Raw genomic sequence first — 23,496 nt, forward strand, 5'->3', positions numbered from 1 at the left:
TACAAAGAAGAGTTTACAATCAAAAGGAAGGAAAATGCAAGCCCGATGTCAACTACTACGTCAACCTACTATTTACAACCCACTCCTCCAATCCGTTCTAACCCAAAAGCCCTTCCTTCGCAATATCAGAGTCAGAGTCAGAAAATTCCTAAGCAAAAGACAAAGCTAAAGACATGAAAGGGAAAATTATGCCTTTGGCAATTTTTAAAACATTTTGCTGGCGATTTCGTTTGGCTGTTTTCTGTTCTTGCAGCCGTTGTATCCTTTTATCGTAGCTATTACTCGCATATTTGTTATAGAATGAATGTTTTCGCCCTCGCCCCTCTGGAAACAATGCCCTTGTTTGTTTTCCATTTGAAGGCGAGCCCGACCCACCCGGCTTGTTATGCATATTATCTGCATATGTAGCAATTTCTCGCAGTGTGTTTATCTGAGAGTGTGTGCGCGAGTGCGCGAGAGTCGGAAATGTACTGAAATGAGAAATTTCCGTTTCTGGTTCCGACGTCGGAAGTAAAACAAACGCCGATAAAACAGGCCCACGAACCGGGTGAAAAGAGGGAAAAACACTCGAAAAGGAAGAAGACTGAAAGGTATAAATGATTGCCGCTGATAATACGAGCATGCGAAATATTGAAACCAGTTGCATACTTTTCGGCGCACGGCCGAGAATTTATGAACCATTTTCGCAGTGCCGGTCGGAGGGCATAAATCGAGACGAGAAAGAGCACTCTGCCACCTACTGGGCCTCCAAATGCGTTTTAGGCACTCACTAATGGCACATAAATAACAACTACTAACTAAAAAGTGACAACGCGCGCCAAAACTTGGCCTCTCTGCGTTCGCACTCCATTTTGTTGTTATTTTTGGGCAATATCTGTACAATAATTTGTAAAAGTCTTCGATTTAAAGCATAAAATATATTACCAATTTATTCGTATTAAATAATGTTAAATTATAAAAAAAAAATGTTTAATAATGACCTCCTATAGTACAAAATTTAGATATTAACAAACTTTTTTTCAGATCTACTTAAATATTATTAATATTTTAAAATAGTTTTTACTACATAGATATAGAAACCTTTTGCCATTTAAAAGGATCCTTAAAACTTTTGGTTATTAAATCCTAAAAAAAAACATATTTTCTTTAAGGTTTTTATTTCTTTAAAGCCTTTTTAGGGCATTCTCTGTTGCGTATAGTTCCATTTGTTGGTTTTATGCTTGTAGTTTAGTTGGTTCTCCCCGCTGCCGTCGCTTGCTACGCACATTAAAATTATGTTCGGAGTAATGTAGTCCGCACCTAGTCCGCACCCACATCCACTTGCCCCCGATTCCCGACGACCGTAAAGAACATAAATAAAGGAGAACGGCAGCGCGTTCCAAATGGTCGACAGGATTGTGCTGCTGCTCTCGTGGACAGTGGACAGTGGACATTGGCAATTACCGTTGCCACAGTTGTCAGAGTCTCGCTTTTCCGCTTTTCCTGTTTACCACCCACTAGGCTGCCCACCAAGACTCCACTCCCACTCATAATTCGCGTTCGCCTGCGGTCCTGTTTCATAACTACCCACCCACTGCTCAACCAACCACCGCCTGTTTGAGTATTATTTGTGGCGGTTCTCGGCTTGCCTCTGGGAGGCCAAGCCACATTGCGTATACGTAGCGTGTGACAATGCCGAAATACAATAACTGCGAATTTGATTGCCCCGGCTAATGTGTGCTCGCAATAAACAATCAATTTGTTAGAGAGCCGGCTGGATATTGCTGCATTTGGTTTATGGTAATTAAATAATAAATACTGTATTACGTGGCTTCAAATTTATGTGCTTTGCCGTGGGGTGTCAATTAGTTCAATAAAATATTATAAATTGTTTGGGCGCTCTAAGATGTTCTTAGAAAAGCAAAAAGCCAATTCTAAATTCAACTTTACAACTTAACACCCAATTCAAAGCGAAAAGCTGCCTAAAAAGTGCGAAACATCCATCTGCATTATTTTGCCGGTATATATGCCCACTCGCCCTCTGGTGACAAATAACACTAAATTAAAATTTTATTAGGGTCTTTATTGTGCGTCGCCAAAGAACAAAAATAAAACACAGAAGGGAGAGCCAGTTTGAAAAAACTGGGAATATGTTTTAAATGTTCGCAAAAACGAAATTTTTGTTGTCTGCTGTCTGTGTTTGCCTTTTGGGGCCAACAAACAAATGGCAAAAACAAAGCGCAAAAAAGAGGGACAAAATAAAGAAGGAAAGCGAGAATTCCCCAAATTGATTAAAACTTCATAAATTTACATTTTTATCGCTGCGGCAAACGAATGCCACAGGAAAAAAAAAAACAAGAAAAATGGAACTGGGGTCGGAAAATTCAACCCCACAAGAGGAAACAGAGGAACCAATTCAACACATAAGAAAACAAAAGGGAAACCAACCAACCAACCATGAATATTTACACATGCTTTGACATTGCAGCATTCTTCACACGCCTTGCAAAAAACAAAAAAAAAAAAAGTAAAAAAAATGTTTGTCACCTGTTTTGGGTCTCTAAGCTGATTTGAATCCAAAAGCCAATGAATATGGGTATGGAGCGAAAGGGAGCATTTTTGGTTACCAGCTTAGGGATGGAGTTTGGGGGTTGGCCTTCTCCCAAATGAGAAATAAAAGTAAATTCACATCATCACAAAATATTATTAAGCAATCAGCTTCTGTTTTGGTCTCTGCAACCCCTGTTTTGGCTCTGTAGAAGCTGGCTTTTTAGACGGGTTTGTTTACCTGGACCTCAAAACAAGCCGCTGATTAAGCGAAAGTGATTGAGTGCCACGAGAAAGGGGAAAAGAGTTGTAAAAAGATTTTTAGTATATGGGACTAATTAAAAAATGCCCAGATGTGAATTAAATTAGAATTGTTTCTGCCTTTTAAGTTAAACATAAGTTTAAAAACAGTTACAACCAAGTTAAAGGTAATTTTTTTGTTTTCTTTTGTATATAATAGGAAAAGCATTTGTTTTGTATCTTTTGAAGTTTTTTAAATCTTTTTCTAAATGTTGTTTGACATTTAGAAACAAGTAAGCTTTAGTAATAATGCCAAGCTTGTAAGTTTTAAACAAACTTTAAGACAAATGCATTTTACGAAGTTATAGCAATGAAGGGTTGGAAGGTGCAAAACATAGTGCTGACTTTTTAGGTGCCCTTAATGAAATTAAAAGTCAAAGTCATTAAAAGCCAAGTTAGCTTTCTAACTACGTTGACGGGTCCGAAACTCTAAAAAGCTTTCTCAACTTCCGCTTTAATTAAAAGAGTCCGCCCAAACAAAAGGCTTAAAATATAGTTTTAAGCTTATCGAGTTTGTCGGCGATTAGGGAATTCGAAATGGGGCTGATAAGGACTTGGTTTTAAACTTGGCGAAGGTGAAAGCGGCGAGGCGAGGCAAGTCAACAACAATTATCACAATGCAATTCAAGGAGCACCACACACCCACACTCATGCTTATCCGCACACCCAAACAAATACATGTAGGCCGATACACTCAAACCCACACATATTACAAAACATGATGGCAGCAATTACTGTTATGCGGAAAAGTGCACAAAAAGACGGCTTTAAAATGCTTAGGCAAATGTTTGATACTCTTGATACTTTAAATTTTCAACTTCATTCTTTACTTTAAATTTTTAGCAAGTGTTTTTTGAACAATCTTAAAATATTTGTATTTTAAAACAATATATTTTGTATATTTTTGTAATCGAAATCATTTTAAAACAAACTAATATTTGAATGCACATTATGAACTAAGTTAATAATTATACAACATTTTCTTCTTAAATTCTAAGTGTACTTAATTTATTATTTAATTCCTAGTTCTGTTTATAAAATACTCTTTATTTTCTACCATTCGTGCCTCTCACCTAATTGTGTTTATCATTGTTTGGAAAGGGTACCCTCTCGAAAAGGAAACAGGCCCAAAAAAGAAATGCAAACAGAATTCGTACAGAGGCAAAGTTTTCAATGGATAACGAGACAGTGCACAGTATCGCTCTGCCAGTACTAACGCCCCTTAACTACGTGGAATTTGGGGGCGAAGGCGGCAGAACAAATATGCAGCCGATGCCCCGTTCTCTGGCAAAACAATAGCAATGCGCAATGACCCAAAACTAAACACCGAAGACACTAAAAAAAAAGTGAAAAAAGTAACGATTGTGCGGACGTTGAAAAAACATTACGGCCGTGCTTTTCAGTTTTGTTTTTATGGTTGCAGGGGCTCATTGGAAAAAAAGGGGTCGGGAATAGAGCCATATGACGACGTTCATTGCGACCGTTTTGCTGTTGTTGTACTTGCACTCGGAATTGTGACTATCAGGTTGTTCCGAATTTTTAAAACTCCTTTTAAGATTCGGCTTTAGAGTGGTTGTATTCAATTTTAAATTATTAAATTAAATGTGGTCAACACACTTTAGAATTCTTTTAAAATTTATCTAGAATTTAAATCACTGATAATATATGTTAATATATTTGCAATAACATATATCAAGTTGGTAACAAAAGGAAAATTCAGGCATAGCTGACGATTTTAAGAAGCATTATTCGAAAATCGCATGTTATTGTTTTAAAATAGCTGATATTACCAAAAGCCATAAATTAAAGTATGCAAGTTTATTTATAATTGATTAAGAAGTTTGAAGTTATTATTATTTCATGTAATTAAATAATCAAATATTTTTTTAAAGATTTACTAAAGATAAACTCTAAATAAAAAGCAGAAATATAGCAAACAAATTGAATGTGATATTGGGAACCGGCTAGGTTGTTTTTGTGAGTTTGCCCGCGTCTGTGGGTGTGCTGGCATAATCAACAATATTTTGAGTGCTTTTTGTGTGAAGTTTTGTGATTTTTTTCGGTTGTTTGCTTTTTGTTTCGCGATTCGTTTTTAGCAGTTTCCCAGCCGCTGCTGATGACGATGTTTTTGTTTCAGCTGTTCCTGCCGCCGAAGAGGGTAACTTTTGGAGCATTGTCTGATGACTGTCAGCTTACTGGCGCTTTTTTTTTTTTGTGCCACTTTTATTTTCAATGAGTTGAGATCGTGTTTCGTTATTTTTTAAGTACCGGCCGAACGACCTGTGAAATGGAATTCTGTGTAGTGTGAGTGGAATTTTGTGTTTTTTCCTCGGAACTTTATTAACGAAAAACGCTGATAAACTTCGCATAGTATGCATAATTAATTTCCAGTGATAACCGTAAATTAACCAATTATTTTGATGATGTGTTTGGTATTTTCTAATTCATCTTTTGAAAGAAGCATTTTTCTCCTGCTTTTCTTAGTTGGTTTTTTCCAACTACTGTGGAAAAAGTTTTGGCCACAGTTTTTTATGCTGGTTCGTTTTATCTTGTTAAAGCAAAACTTTAACTTTGCCAACTTGTCTTTACGTTCACACAGATACTTAATTCTTTATCTGCGTAGGAGTGTGGTGTGGGTGTGGGTGTGGGTATGCAGCGGGTGCAACAACAAATGGCCAAGACTTGGACTTTGTGCTTAGGTCCCTTGTCTGGCACATATCAAATGCAACATTTGCGCACCAATAGCCTGGCAGCTCCTAAGAACGGTTAGAAAAACAACATAAATTTCCACTTAAGTAAGTGTTTAAAAGAAAGATGCAGCCGAGCGAAGACAGCACCAGACCTCTGATAAACGATGTCTGAGGAAATAAAAATAAACGGGTAAGGCCACCAATGTCCAGCGTCCCAGAAGCATTAGGCTTTTGCCAAAAGGCTTGCCGAGACTTAAGGTAACCTTTTTGTAAATAATTATATTAAGAAAACATACATTTTAAATGTTTTTACCATTTGATTCAACATTATTGCTAGTATAAGCTTTTAAGGTTGGTTTTGCAAAAACATTTTTTTTTTATTTTAAAAACTTAAGAATTTATATCGATCCAATAAACTTTTTTAATTTGACCAAAAAAAAATGGACAAAAACATTTTTTATTTGATATGTTAAATTGGGCCAGATTTATTTTTGTATTAATTGTTTAGGAAACTAAAAGTTGAATTTAAACAAAGTTTTTTATTTAATTAATTTTATTTCAAAGCTTCAACTTAATAAAAAGTTTTAAATTACACTTAACTTATTTGTGAAATTGAAAACTATGTCTTGCTAAATTTTTGTATATTTGGTTATAATTAAATCAATGGTTTTTCGTTTATTCACACAGTACACAATTTTTGTTTTTTCGAGAGTATTTAAATTTCGCTCTGGCTAAGCAAATGTTCCTGGCCAACCAACCATTTCGGCACCTCCCTTTCGTATTCCTCGGTGGAAATATGCAAAAGTGCCAAGACGCTCAGTTTTGAAAGTTTGACGCCACTTACTGGGTCTCGGATCTGGTCAGAAATTTGACTTTGCGCTGCAGTTGAAGTTTTGGTTGATGGCTGAACTTCTGCGCTTAGCTGGGAAAACAAATAAAGTATGACGGACTCCCGCAGTGGGGTCTTATCCTGCCTGCTCCTGTTTCAGTTCCTGTTCCTGTTCCGTAATGAGAACGATCCAATGGGGATGTGGTGGTCCCACCAACGGCGGTGCCAGGAGGGGGCTTAGCTGACCGGCGAAATAACGACATGGACAAATCCGCAAGTAATCCAATGCCAACAGTTCGAACATTCGGCTAAAACGATAAGCAGGGAAGGGAAAAGGGGGCGGCCCGCAGGCAACCCAACCCAAAATGCCAGAAAAATGTTTTCCACCTCAAACCAACCACCACCACCTCAACGGATGGGAAGTGAAAAATCAAATGAAAAACTTTCTTGCAGTCAGGTGAAATGGCAGAGCTGCTGCTGCTGCATTTGAACTTTAGCCTTTTTGGTTGGGCTGCGAGTTGGTTGAGTTTTCTGCTGAAATGGCGCAAAAGCCCAAACCCAAGCACAAGAAAGAGCACAAAAAGTAAAAAAAAAAAAAAATAGAAGCCAGAAAAGACGAGTGAACATTCCTTGGAGTTGAGTTTTGGGCATGGGTTTCCCAACCGTACCATTCCAGCTGCCGTAAAGCATCGCCATCGGGCTTCAAAAATTCCTTGGCGTATTCGCCGACCAAGCAAGGCTGCTTCGACTTGGGGGATTGGAAAGTTGTGGCGTGCAAACACATGCGTTAAATGGGCGGCCATTTTAGGGGAATGGGATGGGGAGTTTTGGGTACCAGCAGAGGCTTCACTGTATACCAGTGGGTGTGTGTACTTCCGCTGCAGCAGGCTAAACTTCCGGAGAGATTTCGCCGGCAGCCCAAACAAAACGAATGTGCGAGCATTCACCTGCGAGGCAGCCAAGTCTTCAAGCCATTAAAATGCTTTTAATCAAATTAGTGCAAATATTAGCGTGTACAGTATAGAGTTACGGCAAAGGCCTTTCACAGCTGCATACCTACGTTGAGATCAGGTGGTATTTTCCAAAGAATCTCTGAGGTTTGTTTTGCTGATTAAGAAAGGAGTACTTCAATCAAGTAAAAAAATCGATGGCAGCCAAGGAACCGACCAGTAAATACCCTCAGCTCACTACTTAGAAAGGCGCAAACTTTATAAAAAAGTGATTCATTAAGAAACGAAAGGCGCAAACTAAAAACCAATGGTTAAACACTCTGCTCTAGAAACACATTTTCGTTTTCAGAACTTGAAGAAAGTAAGTTTAAAGTTCATAATTTGCAAGTAAAATAATTTATATTTTTTGTAATATTAAGCTCTTTAGTTTTTTAACCTATAAGGAAGTAATACACCCAGTCAAAAAAAAATCAGAAGGTCCAGGAATTATGGACTAAATATATATTTAATCATGGACTTAAAAGGGTCATAAATTTAAGGCAACCAACAATTATACTTAACTTATGTACATTATAACTTTAATTTTTCATTGAGGGAAATGTATTTCATGTTTCCTTACTTTTTAGATTTTTTTTGTTGGCTTAGTTCATCAAGCTTAGGTTTTTGGCCTTATCAAAATCTTTAAGACAATTAAGAATTTAAAATTTGTTCTCCTATTTTTGTGGGTATACTTAAACTATGTTAATTATCTGAATGTTAACATTCGTTGATGTCGCCGCCGAGCCTTTTAGTTACCATTAAGGAAATCCTAACATTTCCCACCGTTTGCTTTTCTTGGGACCAATTCCCACTTTTGTGGGACATTTCGACAGTTCGACTTCGAAATACTCGGAAAAGCTCCGACTTCAGGAATGTTTCTTTCTCTCTCACTGAGCCATTTTCCCTTTGACGAATATCTCTCTTGGCCGCACATTTCCCACTGACCTACTACTTTTGTTCTATGCCCATGCCCATGCCCAAAAATCCAGAGCCCAGTGCCCAGAGTCCGATTCTCGATTCCCGATTCCAAGTCGCGTCTGGATTCGAGTCAGTTACGTTCTTCAGTAAATGTTGTGATAGGTTGCGGGCTGCTTTTCTGCTCCGGACACGCAGCAGCACTTTTGGGCCAAGTAGATACGAGTACGACCAAGTGGGTCGTGGCTCAGTCTGTTTTCAATGAGGTGGCTCAAAGTGAATTCAGGAGGGGAGGCCAAGATTTGATAGAATTTTTAATTTTCACGCTATTTATCTTGGTCGATATATTAGGCTTATCATACGGTAATACCAACTTTAATTTGAACTAAAGATGGTTGGGGAGTTGGTTTGATTATGCTTAAACAAACATGTGTATTTATCTTGGTAGTTATATTGGACGGTATATGGAAATGTCAATTCGAATTATAGATGGTTGGAGACTTCGTTTTGGTTAGGATTAAGTAGACTATACAAAATTATTTATGCATTATATCACAATTTACAATTTTATATGGATTTTTTTGTTTTGGATTCCATTTTGATAGCCTCAATACTGCACTAATGAATAATTAAAATTAGTGAATATTATGTAATGATATCACGAAGATATGTAATACCGTATATTAGGAAAAGGTAAACTTTAAGATAATTATTTCAGCAATAATGCAAGTAAAAACCAGATTCATACCTGATATAAAACAACCAAAATATTTAGCTCCTTCCCTTGTGGCACTATTATTCAGTCAACTAACTTATGCTCTAAATCCAACATGGAAATAAAATAATTCAAACTGCTAGGGAAAAAGTGAAAAGCTCATTAAACACTGGCCAAATCACACTTATGCCCCATTAGACCACTAAATAAGCGAAAAATGGTGCGACAGCATGGGGGCATCGCCCACCCGGAGACCCACAGACCCGGACCCGGTTCCGAACTCGGACCCGCAATCCCAACCCGCAATCCCCAATCCCCGATCCCGGGGCGACCAGACTAGACCCGAACTTTGAACCCAACAAATAACCCGCGGCGCAGCAGCTCTGCCAGATGGAAATGAGGCGAACAGAGGGGAGAATGGGTTTTAATGCCAAGGCTGACAAACTAACTCGGCTACTTTAACCCCTGCTGACCAATAAAGCCGCTTGTGTGATGTACGGCAACAATGAAAAAGTTTGTCCAGCAACACATGTTCAAACCGAAACAGGGAAACACCGAATACAGTGGCAGAAGCTGAAATAAAATTAAGAACATTAAAAAATGCTTCACAAATTTACAAATCTCTGGGAGAGATAAAATGGTCGATTAAGGGGGAATGGATGAAAAACGGGGTGTATAGACCAGAAAAAGGTCAGCGACGGCAAAATGTTTTGTGAAAAATGAGGCGGTACAAAGGCTTACGCCCTGCTCCCCCCAACCTCAATTTCCAGATGCACATATTAGATTAGCCGCCCACCATTCGACTTTCAGGGAAATCTGCGCCGTTACGATCTCATTACTCTCGAACTTTTGGTTTATTTTCCCGACATACTGCTAATAGTTTTGGCCTCAACAACCGAAGCTTTACCACACACAAGTATTACCCTCGCATTTTGCATACAACCATACATGTCGGTTATATAAAAACAACTTAATTAAAAGCTTCATTAACTCTTGCCTTTCGTTCGGTCAAGCACAGCTCTGCCATAAGAATTGTGGTATTTTCACTTTACAAAATAAGAAAATAAATATATCAAATGAAATATTTTTGCACCCTTTCTTTTTTTTGGCAAAAAGATTTAATATAAACTTAATTTAAAATATAATATAAAATCATATTGATTTGACTGTTTATTATATTATTGTTATATTGTAAGTATTGGGTATGTTATATCACTAACCATACAACATATAGACTGGTCATTTCATACGACGCATTTGGACACAAAAAAACGGACCGCGGAAGGTCCACCGTTCTCACAGCAGCAGGTCCATGCACTTCGTGTGCGTTCGGGTTTTTTACTCTCTCATTCTTATTCTCATTTTTATGCTCGCGCACTCATTGCACGAGTTCAGTCGTTCAGTCGCAGAGAGGCGCTTTTTGAAGAAGGCTGCCCTGCGCTTGAATTCGTCTTTGTATGTATGCGTGATCATGCATTCTCATACACGGGAGCATGTGTGCGTTTATTTCATTTCGGCGCATCAAGAATATTTTGTCTTTTGCCACTTTTCAAACTTGGTACCCTAAGAATATGGGCGTATTTACTATAGGGTTATGAAAAAAATGTGAATATTATATGTTTTAATATATTTATTTAATATTTCAGCATACATTTTATTTTTGTTTACAAATTCAAATCAGTGGTAGCGGTAAAATGTTTTACATATATGTATGTATTCGAATTTATAGAAATCAGTGCACTGAGATGGGAACAGGGCATATCGCAGTCGTGTTACTTGAAACACCGACTGCTCTTCAGTGGTTGAGAAAACTTCAAACTAAATCAGTTTTTGTCGATGTTTTGCGAGCGGTTGGTGCCTGCATACCCTACCGACGATTGCTTTTAAGGGGAGCGGGCTTTTAGGACACTTGTTTTAAATGTTATGTTTAGTGATCTTTGGTTAATTTATTTTTTAATGATTCGCAGTGTTATTTTAATTGTCTTTAAACAAGTAATAAATAATAAAATACTTTTAATATTTTTGAAAAGGTAAATGGTTGATTTATTTTTTAATGATTCGTTATTTAATTGTCTTGTTATTTTAATTGTCAAACAATTCGTTATAATTCAAGATATTGGTACAATTAAAATCTAAAATTATTATTATTAAAATAAATTATTATCATTAAAAAAATGTGGATTTTTATATATGTTGTATGGTTAGTGGTTATATTTACATCAATTATTTTATGCCTTACAAAGAGAAACCTCTAACCGCCAGTCACTCAAGATCCTCAAAAAAATAAAATCACTTCCTCTGCGACGGAAAAACTCGCCCGAAAATCGTGTTGCCAACCCAAATCAACCTTGAGCCCTTCATCTCCCCTGTGAACACAAATTATGCGTAATAATTTTATTTGCATGTTTTATTTAATTTTTCATGCCACTCTGATTACGAAATTGAATTGGCAGCTTAGTTTTATGCGCGCAGCTACTTGAGGGGAGGAAAGGTGGCCATGCCCAGGTGCCACCCACCTTTCAACTCCCCCGTCTGTTGTCATACAATTAGCAAGGTCGGATGGATATAGCCACCCAGCTCCGACCAAAATCCAGTAACTTTCTGATGATGTTCGTCCGAAATTTCTCTCTGGTCTCATCTTCAGTTTCATTTGCTTTGACGTCGACAACGTTTCATTTTACTGATTTTCTTTTGTTACTTTTGCTTTTGCTGTTACTGTTGCTGCTGATTTTGTTGTTTCTTGCCTTTCTTCAGTCACCCGAAATTTCATGCTGAATCATTACCAAGGAGAAATTTGTGGGCGGCGTGGGAGGATGAGGAGAAGAAGGAGGTGGTGGCATCCTTCTCTGGCGGGCAACTTAAATGCGCTTAAAATTAAATCTGATTTCATGAATATTGATTGATTGCTTTTACCTTGAATGAAAATCCGCTTCCGTGCTACTTTTTCTTCGTGCTATTTTTGCCTCCTCACTTACCTGGTCGCACATCCTGTTCCTGGTCTTCTATCTCTGTATTGCTTGGTCTGAATTTCCCCAACCAACACCCACTTTCTTTCCTTTTTTCGGTAAGTTAAATTAATGAGCTTGAGATTCTGCCTCACAGCAGCTTTCTCTTTTTTCCCCGGCATTATGTTAAATAAGTTGACCAAAAATAAGTTGGTTTAATTGAAGGCAAGGTTGACTTATATATAAAATAAATTTAAAGACTTATAAGATTAAAATGTAGGCATTTCTTTACAAATATATATATATAAATATATGCGTTTTTGTCAAGGGTTTGGTTTAGATTTCTTTTACAAACTTATTTACTGCAATTACTTATAAGCTTATTTCGAAAACGCTTTTAAAAGATCAAAAATTGATTAATTTGAACTGAGTTAAGCTAGTGAATTTACTTTAAAGACTCTTCAAAGAATTTCCTCTTTAGGTGTGGCGATTTTCCCAATCAGCCGCAGACAGTCGAAGAAATTGAAAAATGGAGAAAAACTTGTAACCAAAATACGGAGAAAACAAAACAACAACGGAAACGAATTTCCTGTTGAAAACAATAATAAAAACAAAGGAAGGACGAACCACAAACAGACAGAGAAACACATGCAAACAAGCTTAGAATGCGACAGAGAAAGAATGAGACGGAGCAATGACAAATTCCCGTCGAAGGGAAACAGCTGGAAAACGCACTCGGAAGGTCCTTTTATTTTCTTTCCCCTATTTTCCTTTTTTCCTTTTTATATTAAAATTTGATTTTTTTGCTTCCAGCAGCTGGCTTCGGTTCGATGGTTACGAAGGATGAGGTAAAAAATATTTTAGTTGTCTGTAGAAATCAAATTTTGTCGTTTTTTTTTTTTACAGATTTGTGTTTTTTATTTTGTTGTGCCACGATTTTCTTTTCGACTGTCCTTGCGGCGCCTGTGTGAGTGTTTTTGTTGCTGTCAGTTTCAGTTCCGTTTTTGGGGGATGCCAACTTTTGACTTCCTGTCAATGGTGACAGCTGCAGCGGTCTAGCTGTCCCTTCTCTCCATCACTCTCCCTCTCTTTCCTAGACCTCTCTTTCACTTTCTCCAGTAGATTTAACGATTTGTACCGCTTATTTGGGTTGAGTTGAGTTGGGTTATTTTAGTTAATATATATTATTTTAAGTAAGAGCTTCAATAAAATATTTGTACTGTAGTAAACTAAGAAAAGGATTTTAATTATTTTGTCAATAGCAATCGATCCACATCAAAAGTAAGTTTATGAGAAAATAACTTTAAAAGCCGTCAATGACGTCAAATAGGCAGACAAATATAACTTACAATCTGCACTTTCTGCTGAAACATATATATTTTAAAATTGGTTAACGGATAAGTAACGGATATCTTTATTGGAAATTTTAGCCTAAAATATTTTAAATATAAGTCAAAGCAGGGCATGCTTTAATAGTACTTTCGAATTATTGTGAATTGGACTATTTACCGAGGCAGTCTGACCTGGATTATAAGTGGTAGCCGTTTTCCTTGCATTGTCACGATTGTTACTATTAACTACAACAGATTTTTCCCCTATTGTGGTAGATGTTTTTCCACCTGTATTATTGGGAAGCTCACTGGTATAAACACTTTGATCGTATGGACCTGGCAGGAATTGTCCTCCACTGTAACGCTTTCCAAAAATGATCTGCAAATATATAAATAGTACGAAGTAGAAGTATTGTTTAAAAAATATTTCTTTGCAATTACTTTATTGAGATCACAGCAAGTTTCGAAGGAGAAGCAGTGCTTATTGTAATTTGATGGTATGCCGCGAGTTTCGGAACAAAAACGAGTAGGTACACAGGCAAACATTCTGTTTTGTCCACAATATGATCCAGCATCGACGTTACTAAAAATAACGCAGCTCACAAGAGTAACTTCCAATGCCCAGTGCAGTGACATAATGTTCTATGAAACTGAGAGCTAAGATTGACTTGCATCGAATCACATCTCGTCTTTATATTGCGCAAATCGTTATCTCTTCTCAGAAATGAGTGCTCAGGATCTTATCAGCTCGCATTCCAACGAAGTATATATGTGTTAAATATATATTAATAATTAAAAGTCAAGTTAATTTAGTCGTGACCCATTACTAAATTGTTTGATTAATTAAAACTAGATTTTTGTCTCATTACTAAGTACTACATTTCAACTGCAAAGTCAATATAATCAAACACATAGTGCAAATCTTAGGTATAAAAAATACTTTAAGTTTGGCAAGGAAAATTAATATATTTGCACTTTCTCAACAAAACCAAAACACAATTTTGAATCGAAAAAAAATAAGATAATTCAATGGAAGGGCATCCAAAGAGTCACATTTTCTTGATTTTTTTTTTGCGACCCACAAAATCGTCATTCTAAGGAACCTTCGTTAACCCAGATTGTACGGCAACAGCATTTCCATGGAGAGCGCATTGAAAGCGAGAGTTTGAAGTGTGGGTTAGTTAGGGATGGAATGGAAAAGGCCTGAATAGAAAAGCAAGGAAAGAGCATTGCACACTGGCCGCAAAAGTGCAGGATACAGTGGCGGTGCACTTGACTGCAGCGCAAATGCGATTCGCTTTGTTAGAAAACTACAGGGAGAAGACCATAACGTATCCCGAATCGGATCGAGTAAAGCCCAAACATAATTTACACAAAGCTACCTTACAAGGCTGTATTTTGATTAAAGTTACGCATACGCATACGCGTTTATGGTGTTCATTACGTTTCATTACAAGATTCGCGACTAAGAGAAAGACTTTAACTCCCAGTAATTTAAAGTCGTTAGCGCATATATACATTTCAAAATTGGGTATTGAAAATAAAAAATGTCATAACAAAAATCTATCATATAACTACGAAGCGTTCATGACAATGCTAAAACACAGAATAGAAAAAATATGCAACGGGAATAAATCTGATTGTGAGGGTTTTCAGAAGAAACAAAGCTTACAGGTATAGATCTATCGTACAAAAAGCGTGTATTCATAAAGGCACGCTATATTTATGGACCCTCACAATTTGTTTTCAAGTATTGCCAGATTTGTACATTGTTTTTTTTTTTTTTTTGCCGAGCAAAAATACAATTTCCGTGTAAGTTGAAAAACAAACAAGATTCTCTCGTCTGCCAATTTTTAACGTTATGCCAGACTTAACCCAAAAAAGAGAGTCTCTCTGTCTTCCTCGTCCTTTCTCGATGAAGCAAAAGTAAATTTCAACTTGCAGTCAATAATCAACTAAGCATAAAATAGTATTTGAACTATTGATGCAGCAAAAATGTGCTGTTTCTCTTCCCCAAAGGCAGAGCCAAAAATATGGGCAAGCAAAATGGGAATCCGCTTTAACTTGAGCTTGGACTCTGCCAAAGTCGGAGACTCAAAAACTTTGTATTTTATTTTATATGTGTTGTGCTTTTTCTATTTGTGAAGCGGGTTATAGTATACTTTAAATTCTCCACATGCTCGCACTCAATTGAAGTTAAATTATTTTCTTGGCAAATTTCTATTTGTTACGCACAGGTGTACGTAAAAATAATCGGCTAAACTGAAACCCAAGACAACCTGGGCAGAATAAGTGGCAAGTCGAATGTGAATGGGCAAACGCTGACCTGTAGGCAAAAGATTTCTAGCTAATTTGCGGCAATAACATCAAAGCTGCTTTTTACCCTTTTCAGTTACCCTTTTTCATCCCTTCCCCAAATTGGACTTTTATGCCTTTTTTTGGGTTATACCGTAGTTGATGGTGTGGTGGGCACATCCGTTGGTTAAATGTTGCATTAAACATTTTTTAGGCCTCTCGGGACGAGACAGCTTTAAAGTAGCTTAATTTTAAGAAGACCAACAAAAATGTCTAACAGTAACGGCATTTGTGATTATATTGTTATTATTATTTTGAAGAAAAATGCATAGCATTTATAATTGAATAAAAGTATTTTTCCCATAATAACATAAAAAATTGCTTTCAATTAGTGATTGTAAGTACTTTCTATTGCTGCACCAAAATTAAAATCGGCTAAAAATTTCATAAATCAGTTAAAATAGCTACAATCAACTAGGAGACAACCTTTTGCACGTTTTACCCATTCTCGTGTTTTTTCCTTGTTTTTCAGCTTATTATCTGTCTCTCGTCTGTAAAGTTATAACCTTGGAACCCTCATATCAGATTGTTTTCAACCTCAATTACTTGTTTAAAACTTTTTGCGTACGTTTTGGTCTTTCTAACATATATGTAAAGAAAAAGTATTTACATTTTGTAAGGATATTTGTGACTCATTAACTTGTTAAAAAATATATACCACATATATTTTGTTTTGAAGTGTGCTCTTATTTTATAACAAAAAAATGGTTTTTAAGAAGTACGTATAATTAAAGTTTATTAAAAAAGTGTATAAGTCTTTGTGCCTTTACAAATTTGGTTTACTTCTGCATTTTAAATGAGCGACTTTGAAATTTTCAGCCATCGCAATATGGCGGTTGTTGAAATGAATTATAGCATATGCTGTTTCTCTTAACTTTTTTTTTAGCTGGAGATGTAACGAGATTTTTCCGTCGAGTTTATCGAATTTTCAAAATATTTTTTCAGTCTGGCATCAAATTACTCATTAAGTGAAGGAAAAATAGACAGCGAGAAATACCGAAAAAGAAATAAGCGGGAAAAGGCAAAGAACCATCGCACGCAGACAAACAGCATACAGAATTGGGCACAAAAACAAAATCCAAAATGTAATGGAAATGCAATAAAAACAGCAAAACTATTTGCGATTTCCATGGCCCGTCTAAATATCTAGATGTGTACATACAAAGTTGTATAAATCCACGACTTTGTCCTATCGAACTCTGTGTGATAATTCATTAGTGCGTTCAACGGGCCGTAAAATTGAATTATGCTTTTGTTGATGATTTCATTTCGTTTTAGCCGTTTCACAATTCTCATTTACCGATTTCCATTTCGGCGCTCAACGAAAAGTTGCATGTAGTTAGAAATTCGCTGGCGTAGTTTACAAAAATATTTCGGAATATCGGGCAAATAGAAAATCTGTTTAGTACTAAAAGCTATACAATTTGAAGCCAAACATTTTGCAGCTTAAATAATATCTGTTACAAACATAATTGTTGTAACTGCACTATGCCATCATTAACCTATAAGGAATTATAATCGACTGGTGAGGCAGCTGGGTCTTCCTGGTCTATAAACCTAGCTAAGCACATTATTCACCAATTGGTTAGCTAGCGGCTGACCAACAAATAACAACGAAGACAGTATTTATAACCACCTGGGCTAATGATACCCCAGAGAGAGTTAGATATCTGCCCCACACCGCCGCTACCTCTGGTAGGGTAAGCTTAATGCCCCTAGTTGTGTCCATGAAAACATTTTTGTTTACCTTTCTGTCGATGGCAACAGGAAGCCAAACGGCCCAGCCTCAAGTCCGCCAAAGGAGCGACTCGATTCAATTGGGTTCCGGTCAGAGGCAGCTACAGATACAGATACAGATACAAATACAGATGCGGACACAGAGCCAAAGCTAAAGCCAGATCCAGGGCGAAACTCGTTTGCAGCAGGAGCGATTTAGGGGATTTTCACGTTAAGCGTTGGCTGTCAGCGATTGGCAAGCGGCTTACAGGTGGTCCACCTCGCCCTTGGTTTCTGTTTTAGTCGGTTCTGGGCCCCGTTCCCTGGCCTGGTTTATGGGCTTAGAAAGGAAATGACCATTGCTAAATGAATGCTGGACAAGTGCGGAATAACAGAGTTATTGATATATATAGACGATTTCCTTTAAAGTAGTTCACAGTCGCGAGTACGATAAATTGCCATTGTGAGATTACTTTTTAAAACGACTATTTTAACAAGGAATCTTTTATAAGAGGTAAACGAATCGCTTTTTAATTGTTCTATCTTAAATCCCATTAAATCACAAGATTGTATTATTTATTTATAATAAATTAACTAAACTTCACAGATAATTAAAATGCCATATCTTTTTTAGGTATAAGGGAAATTAATTTTAAGTCCCTGTTTTCTCTTAATATATGATACAATTTTTCTACAGACGACCAAATAAACTATAATTTTCCATCTGCTCTCCACAGTCCTATGTTTCTCTGCCCCACAACAATCAAGTAAAAATGGCTTAAAGGGTTTATCAACACAAACTCATCTCCGTTTTGGTTTATTCGGAATATTGAATACAGCCGCCTCGAGGGTGCAAAATGTCAATCAATTCTGTCGTTAAAAATGAACAGGACCGAATGGGAGAAAAATGATATACAATCTATTATATACTCTGGAAAAGTCGAACAAAATGCCAACTGACCTTCAGTCAAAAGTTAACCCTTTCGCAAATTTGCATATAAAGAGGGCGCCGTGGATGGGGAGCACAGGCTGTTAAAAGACGCTTTATGTTGTCAAGAAAGTGTGAGGACGAGGATTCTTTATCCCGATTGTCATCTGGTGGCCATTGACTTGGGTGAGGTGTGGGTGTTTGCATATGGGGACTACACACATTTATCAAGCATTATCTGTTTTCACCCGCTTCCCTTTTATTTTCTTTATTTATATTTATTTTTTCTTTTGCGGCTGCCGAAGAGATAACAGCTGCACTCAATTTGCATAACACACGCTTTGGGTGCAAAAAAAAAGTGTGAAAGCGAAAATGTTCAAATTTATACACTCGAATGTGCGATGAATTCTGCACATGGATATACAAAGCAATATAAATTATGAAACTTTTTTGAAATCAGTTTGTGAAGTTGTCACACGTTATTTGTGAATCGGTTATTTATTCTTTGTCAAAGTCTGCCCTTGTCAACATATTGAAATATTGAAAAGAATAAAGTGTGATGGAGGTGATTTATATGAAGTTGTGCAATTGTCGTTTCTTGGGATAGGTGAAAAGTTCTGATCGAAAATTATTAAGATAAGGATAAGGATATTGATTTTTAAATAACTAAATATGCTGGGATTGTTGATAAAAGGCAATTAATAGGTTATTTGACCAAACTAACTACATAAGTTCAAGTGTTTTCTGCATTGATTTCGGATTCTTCTGTTCTGGTCCCCATGTGAGTAAAGTTTAGCTGTACCTTACACCAGTTTTATCGGTTTCTGTGAGGGTTTCTTGTTGACATGAAAGTTTCCGATTTTCCGGATTGAAGGACTTTTCTCGTCTCTTTTTGTTCTCCTCCAGCCTCATGTTTGTTTTGAACTTATATACGACGAATTTGTTGCGGCTACAAATTACAAATTGATTATACGTTCAACAAATGTGTTAATGTGGCATTGTTGGCAAACTTTTCTGGCCGTGCAGGCGAAGGGATATGGCGGGATGAAGGATGAAACTCTCCACTGACCACAATATATTACAACAAAACTGGCACACACACACACGCACACATAAACACTAGAGAGTGATATGTCTGCAGGAGGGAAAAGTTTTTTTTCGGGTTTTGCCAGTTGCAAGTTTTTCAAAACACTGGAAACTCAAATACATAGTTTCACAACAGCACAACACATAGATAACTCGCTGACAAGCACCAAACTTTTTCTCGGCACCCACAATTTATTATAACCGAAGCCGAAGGTCAAAGTTGTTAAAATTTAAGTTGCTTTTTCAGATTTGTTGATGGTCCGTGCTCGTGGAAAAATAATATAGTTCATTACTTTTTGAAAATGTATACGTTTTGCATTTATAAATATTTAATTTGTTCTGGTTTGACTGCTCTTTGACCGATATAATGAATAATGCGTTCAGTGTTGTGCGTCAGCGAATATGAAAGTATTGTTTAAAATTTTTTTTATTAAATTAATCAGCAGAAAGCATGCTTACTACCTACTTAAATTTTACTGTTTTGTATAGAAAAATTTAATCTATAAACCGTTTATTACCATCTACCATGGCCATTATTTTTTTACAATAATAAAATCAATGCAATTTGACCTTGTCTTATTCTTTAACCAGAGATTTTAAACCAAGTTTAAATTTATTTTGGATTTCGTTAAGACCGCATAGCTTAAAGTTTCTATTTCTATGACTTTCCCGCTTTGCATTTATCTCTGCTCAACCCCAAAATGCAACCGCAGGCACAACAAGGAACAGGAACTGTAGGTTAAAGTAAGCTAAGCCAACTAAATCATGGCAACACCTCATTGAGCTTTAACCACCATGACCTCGCCTGGGCAATGTAGCACGAACCATTAACGCACCGCATTTGGCTGTGGTGTTTTTGCACCCCGAAATGGGTGGATGGTGGAGCGGAAGCCACTTAAAAATTTAATATGTGGCGGGCCGATTGCTTTGGCATTAAAACCGAGCAGAATGATGGGACAGGGTCTGCAAATAAGCTTTGTACATAAGGAATAAAAAACCTTTAACGATACAAAGCATAAACATGGAAGCGCGGTCAAAAAGCAGCAGCGAAAAAGTAATAAATAAATAAAGTTACCAAACTGAAAGATACCTTTTAGACAGTTTATAGTCAAACTTTTAAAATATAATTAATTAAAAGTAATAATAAAATAAAGTTACCAAAGTTTTTTGCTTTGTAGTTTGGGATATTTTTTTAACATTTTAAGCGTGTTTGTTCTTAAACATATTTATATATTCCAAATTTAGAACATTTTCATTGGATTTAAAATTTCATATTTCTTTTAATTTAAAATTTATTTATTCCATACTAAAAAATACAATTGAAAGTGTAACAATGATTTTTCTGTGGGTTTACTTTCGGTTCTTAAAATTCAAATATCCCAGATTACAACAAGGGTATACCCGTTAGCTTCCGCATTACGCGGTGTACAAAGAAATACTGTGCAAAAATGAGTGAAAAAAAAAGCAAAAAGCATTTGGCTTGCAGTTCACTTGACTTGAGCAAGTCAAGTTGATGGCGACACTGCGTCCCTGCTACAGGAATTTATTTCGCCTTAGTTATTTTCCAACCAAAAATGCAGACGCCAAAAGTCGGCGGCAGACTGCGTCCCTCCACCCAACTCTATGATGGATGCTTGGCATTCAGGATTTTGTCAGTGTCTTCGGCATCAGCTTCAAAATTGTTCCCAAACGACGACGAGGACAACGACGACGTCGTCAACGACAAATAAGCCAAGGCAACATTTTAACAAATTAGTTTTGCCAGATAAGCCGGAAGCTGTCGAGGCAACTTTTCTGCCAGCCCAGATTGATCTTCAGCTTTTGGAAACATTTTTTCCAACTGCTGAAGATGGTATATCTAAACGCTTTTGACTTGCAGCTGTTAGTTTGATATATAATGACAGAAAATATTTCTTTGTGGTCTCGCCATTTTTGTTATTTTATGAAATGCATATCGCTGAATCATTTTTATAATGGTTTGACATCGATTTTCGGTTTATATGCAAGGTAAATAGATTTGAAATATTTTTTTCTTTATTTTAGATTTATATTTTTCTCAGAAGAAAGCGCAGAAGATCTTTTATTAAAGACAAAGAAAAAAGAGGAACAAGGTTTGAAGTGTACTATACAAATAATTGGGAGGCCATGGTTAATGTTATGTTATTCTTGTGTCACCACTTATTTAAAATACTCATAGGAAAGATACATAAATATGATACATAATAAAACACTCAGAGACCTTTTAATTTTTTGAAAATATATTAAAAGGTTGACAGCTTGTTTCCGATTTAATATTCGTATCGTTAATCAAAACATTTTACTGAATGTATGAATTTATTTAAACAATTATTTAAATAACGGTCAGCAAGTATTTCTCCACCCTTTTTTTCTGTCTCCCACATTCTTTTGTAAATATTTTTCAGCTCTTTTTACCTCGCACTTCACGAGGAGGAGAAAAAAGTGACACTCAACTTTGCCATGTGAAGCAAATAAATCATCGTAAGTTTTCCGCCGGTGTAAAGGGCATCGTACTCCACTCTTTGGGTCTGCTCTCAAGTTAATTCAATTTAAAGAAAAAGAAAAAAACTTTATCGTGCAGTTTCTCTTTCCTTTCAGTGCGATTTTTTTCCTACTTTTTATACTGTGAAGGTTTCGCTTTGTCGCTTCATTTTGCGCAAAGTTTGCAGTTCCACAAAAGTTGACACGTCATCAACACAAAGAAGTTGCTGTCCCACCCACAGTCACTGGGCTCATTCCAAATGGAAGCCAACCTTAAAATGTACCATTGAAAACCGAGCGCATGAAACTGCCAGTCATATGATGAATAATATAAAAAAATTCCTTTCAAGTAACAAAGCCGTGGGCTACCCCACAAAATATACTAGTACTACATGCCAATAAATCTTAAATTAAATAAATAAATAAATCGTGTTATACATCATTATCTAATCTTAACAAATCCATACTTCCAATATTACACAGTTTAAGGAACTTATTTTTACAACATTTCTTAAATGGTTTGGTTAACTGGTGTCTATCATAAGAATACTAAATATAATTATAAAATAAGTGTAAACTGTTGAGTAAATAAAATAAATAAATGGAAACACCATTCAGATCGGAAATATACATCTTTAGTAAAAGTTTCAGAGGGGAAAAAAAAAACTATTAAGGACTGAAAATGCCTTCACAACTACAATATACCCTTCTTTTCCAAAAAGACATTGTGTTAGAAGGACAATGCACAAGGTCGAAACGCTGTTGGTTAAACTTAAGCTTCAAATTTGTGTTACGTCTTTATGGTTTTGCCTTCCCCAACTTCACAGTGAGAAAGTGGGGAGTAGTACTATTATAAATCAACAATCCAACAATTTTCTGTGGCTCTTTGCAGCTTTTTGTTTTGATTTTATCGACATACATGCCACCCAACCAACCTCCCACACCTCACTCTCGATTGATGCGAAAGTTATATGAAAAGTTTTGATTTGTTTTAGTAAATTTATTTCACAATGGAAATTCCGTCCTGCCCTGCTCCACTTTGCTCGAGCAGGCGGAAAACGAACTCTTCAAATTAACTGAATTTCGAACCGGGTTCTTTTTTTATCTGAGTCAATATCCTGTTCTCACAGTTTTCATTTTACAGTTTATTGTTTTGGGGTTTGTACTGTATTCCTTTTTTCACTCCCATTGTTAAGCCAAAATCGTCTAAAGCTTTTCTATTTAGCCCGTTCCCTTCATGGTTTTCTTGTTTTTATCTCTCTCTTGCCATTTCACTCACAAGTTTTCCGTTATAAACTTGAGTTATAATTGAAAATATTGCTGTGAGTGGCTGGGTTTTACCCGAATTTCACATCCCTCACCGGTTACGTCTTGATATTCCCACTTTTGTTGATTTTTCTATGGCTTGGGCTCACTTGAGAAGCAGCTGTGTTTTGCTTTTAATTAAATTTTCCTGTCCACAAAAGTTTAAATAGGTAACATGTTGAGAAATGAGTGTGTAAACAGAAATCATTTGTTTACGTAAAAGTTGCTCGGGCACCAGAACGCAGAACAATAGCAAATAGAAAGTATAGGTTTGACAAACGGCCTGGAAAGGAATAACCACAAGGATCTTGGTTATGCTTAATGTGGTGGGAAGTAAATTAATCTCTTGGGCAGATAATTTTTACAC

General features: G+C 36.5%; 1 protein-coding gene across 2 annotated transcripts; it reads right to left on the minus strand.

The window, feature by feature from the left end:
* Positions 1 to 12,946: 12,946 nt before the first annotated feature.
* On the minus strand, positions 12,947 to 13,913 carry LOC128261427 (uncharacterized). Of its 2 annotated transcripts, XM_052995121.1 has the most exons (4): positions 13,682 to 13,913; positions 13,419 to 13,619; positions 13,259 to 13,273; positions 12,947 to 13,138 (listed from the first exon to the last, which is right to left on the minus strand). In XM_052995121.1, exons 1-4 carry the CDS (start codon positions 13,874 to 13,876, stop codon positions 13,112 to 13,114), a joined length of 438 nt encoding a protein of 145 aa, XP_052851081.1. In that variant the 5' UTR covers positions 13,877 to 13,913; the 3' UTR covers positions 12,947 to 13,111. The 2 variants fall into 2 exon arrangements, with proteins under 2 accessions (XP_052851081.1, XP_052851082.1); XM_052995122.1 differs by lacking the exon at positions 12,947 to 13,138 and having other exon boundaries at positions 13,217 to 13,270.
* Between the last annotated feature and the right edge of the window lie 9,583 nt (positions 13,914 to 23,496).

This window comes from Drosophila gunungcola, unplaced genomic scaffold, assembly GCF_025200985.1.
Source record: "Drosophila gunungcola strain Sukarami unplaced genomic scaffold, Dgunungcola_SK_2 000001F, whole genome shotgun sequence".
NCBI classification, from domain to species: domain Eukaryota; kingdom Metazoa; phylum Arthropoda; class Insecta; order Diptera; family Drosophilidae; genus Drosophila; species Drosophila gunungcola.

Bases quoted from the DNA above. Each gene is read 5' to 3' on its own strand.
- LOC128261427 (XM_052995121.1), bottom strand. From the start codon at position 13,876: ATGTCACTGCACTGGGCATTGGAAGTTACTCTTGTGAGCTGCGTTATT. The intron at 13,620-13,681 runs GTAATTGCAAAG...ATATATTTGCAG, and splicing joins CTTGCTGTGATCTCAATAAA to ATCATTTTTGGAAAGCGTTA.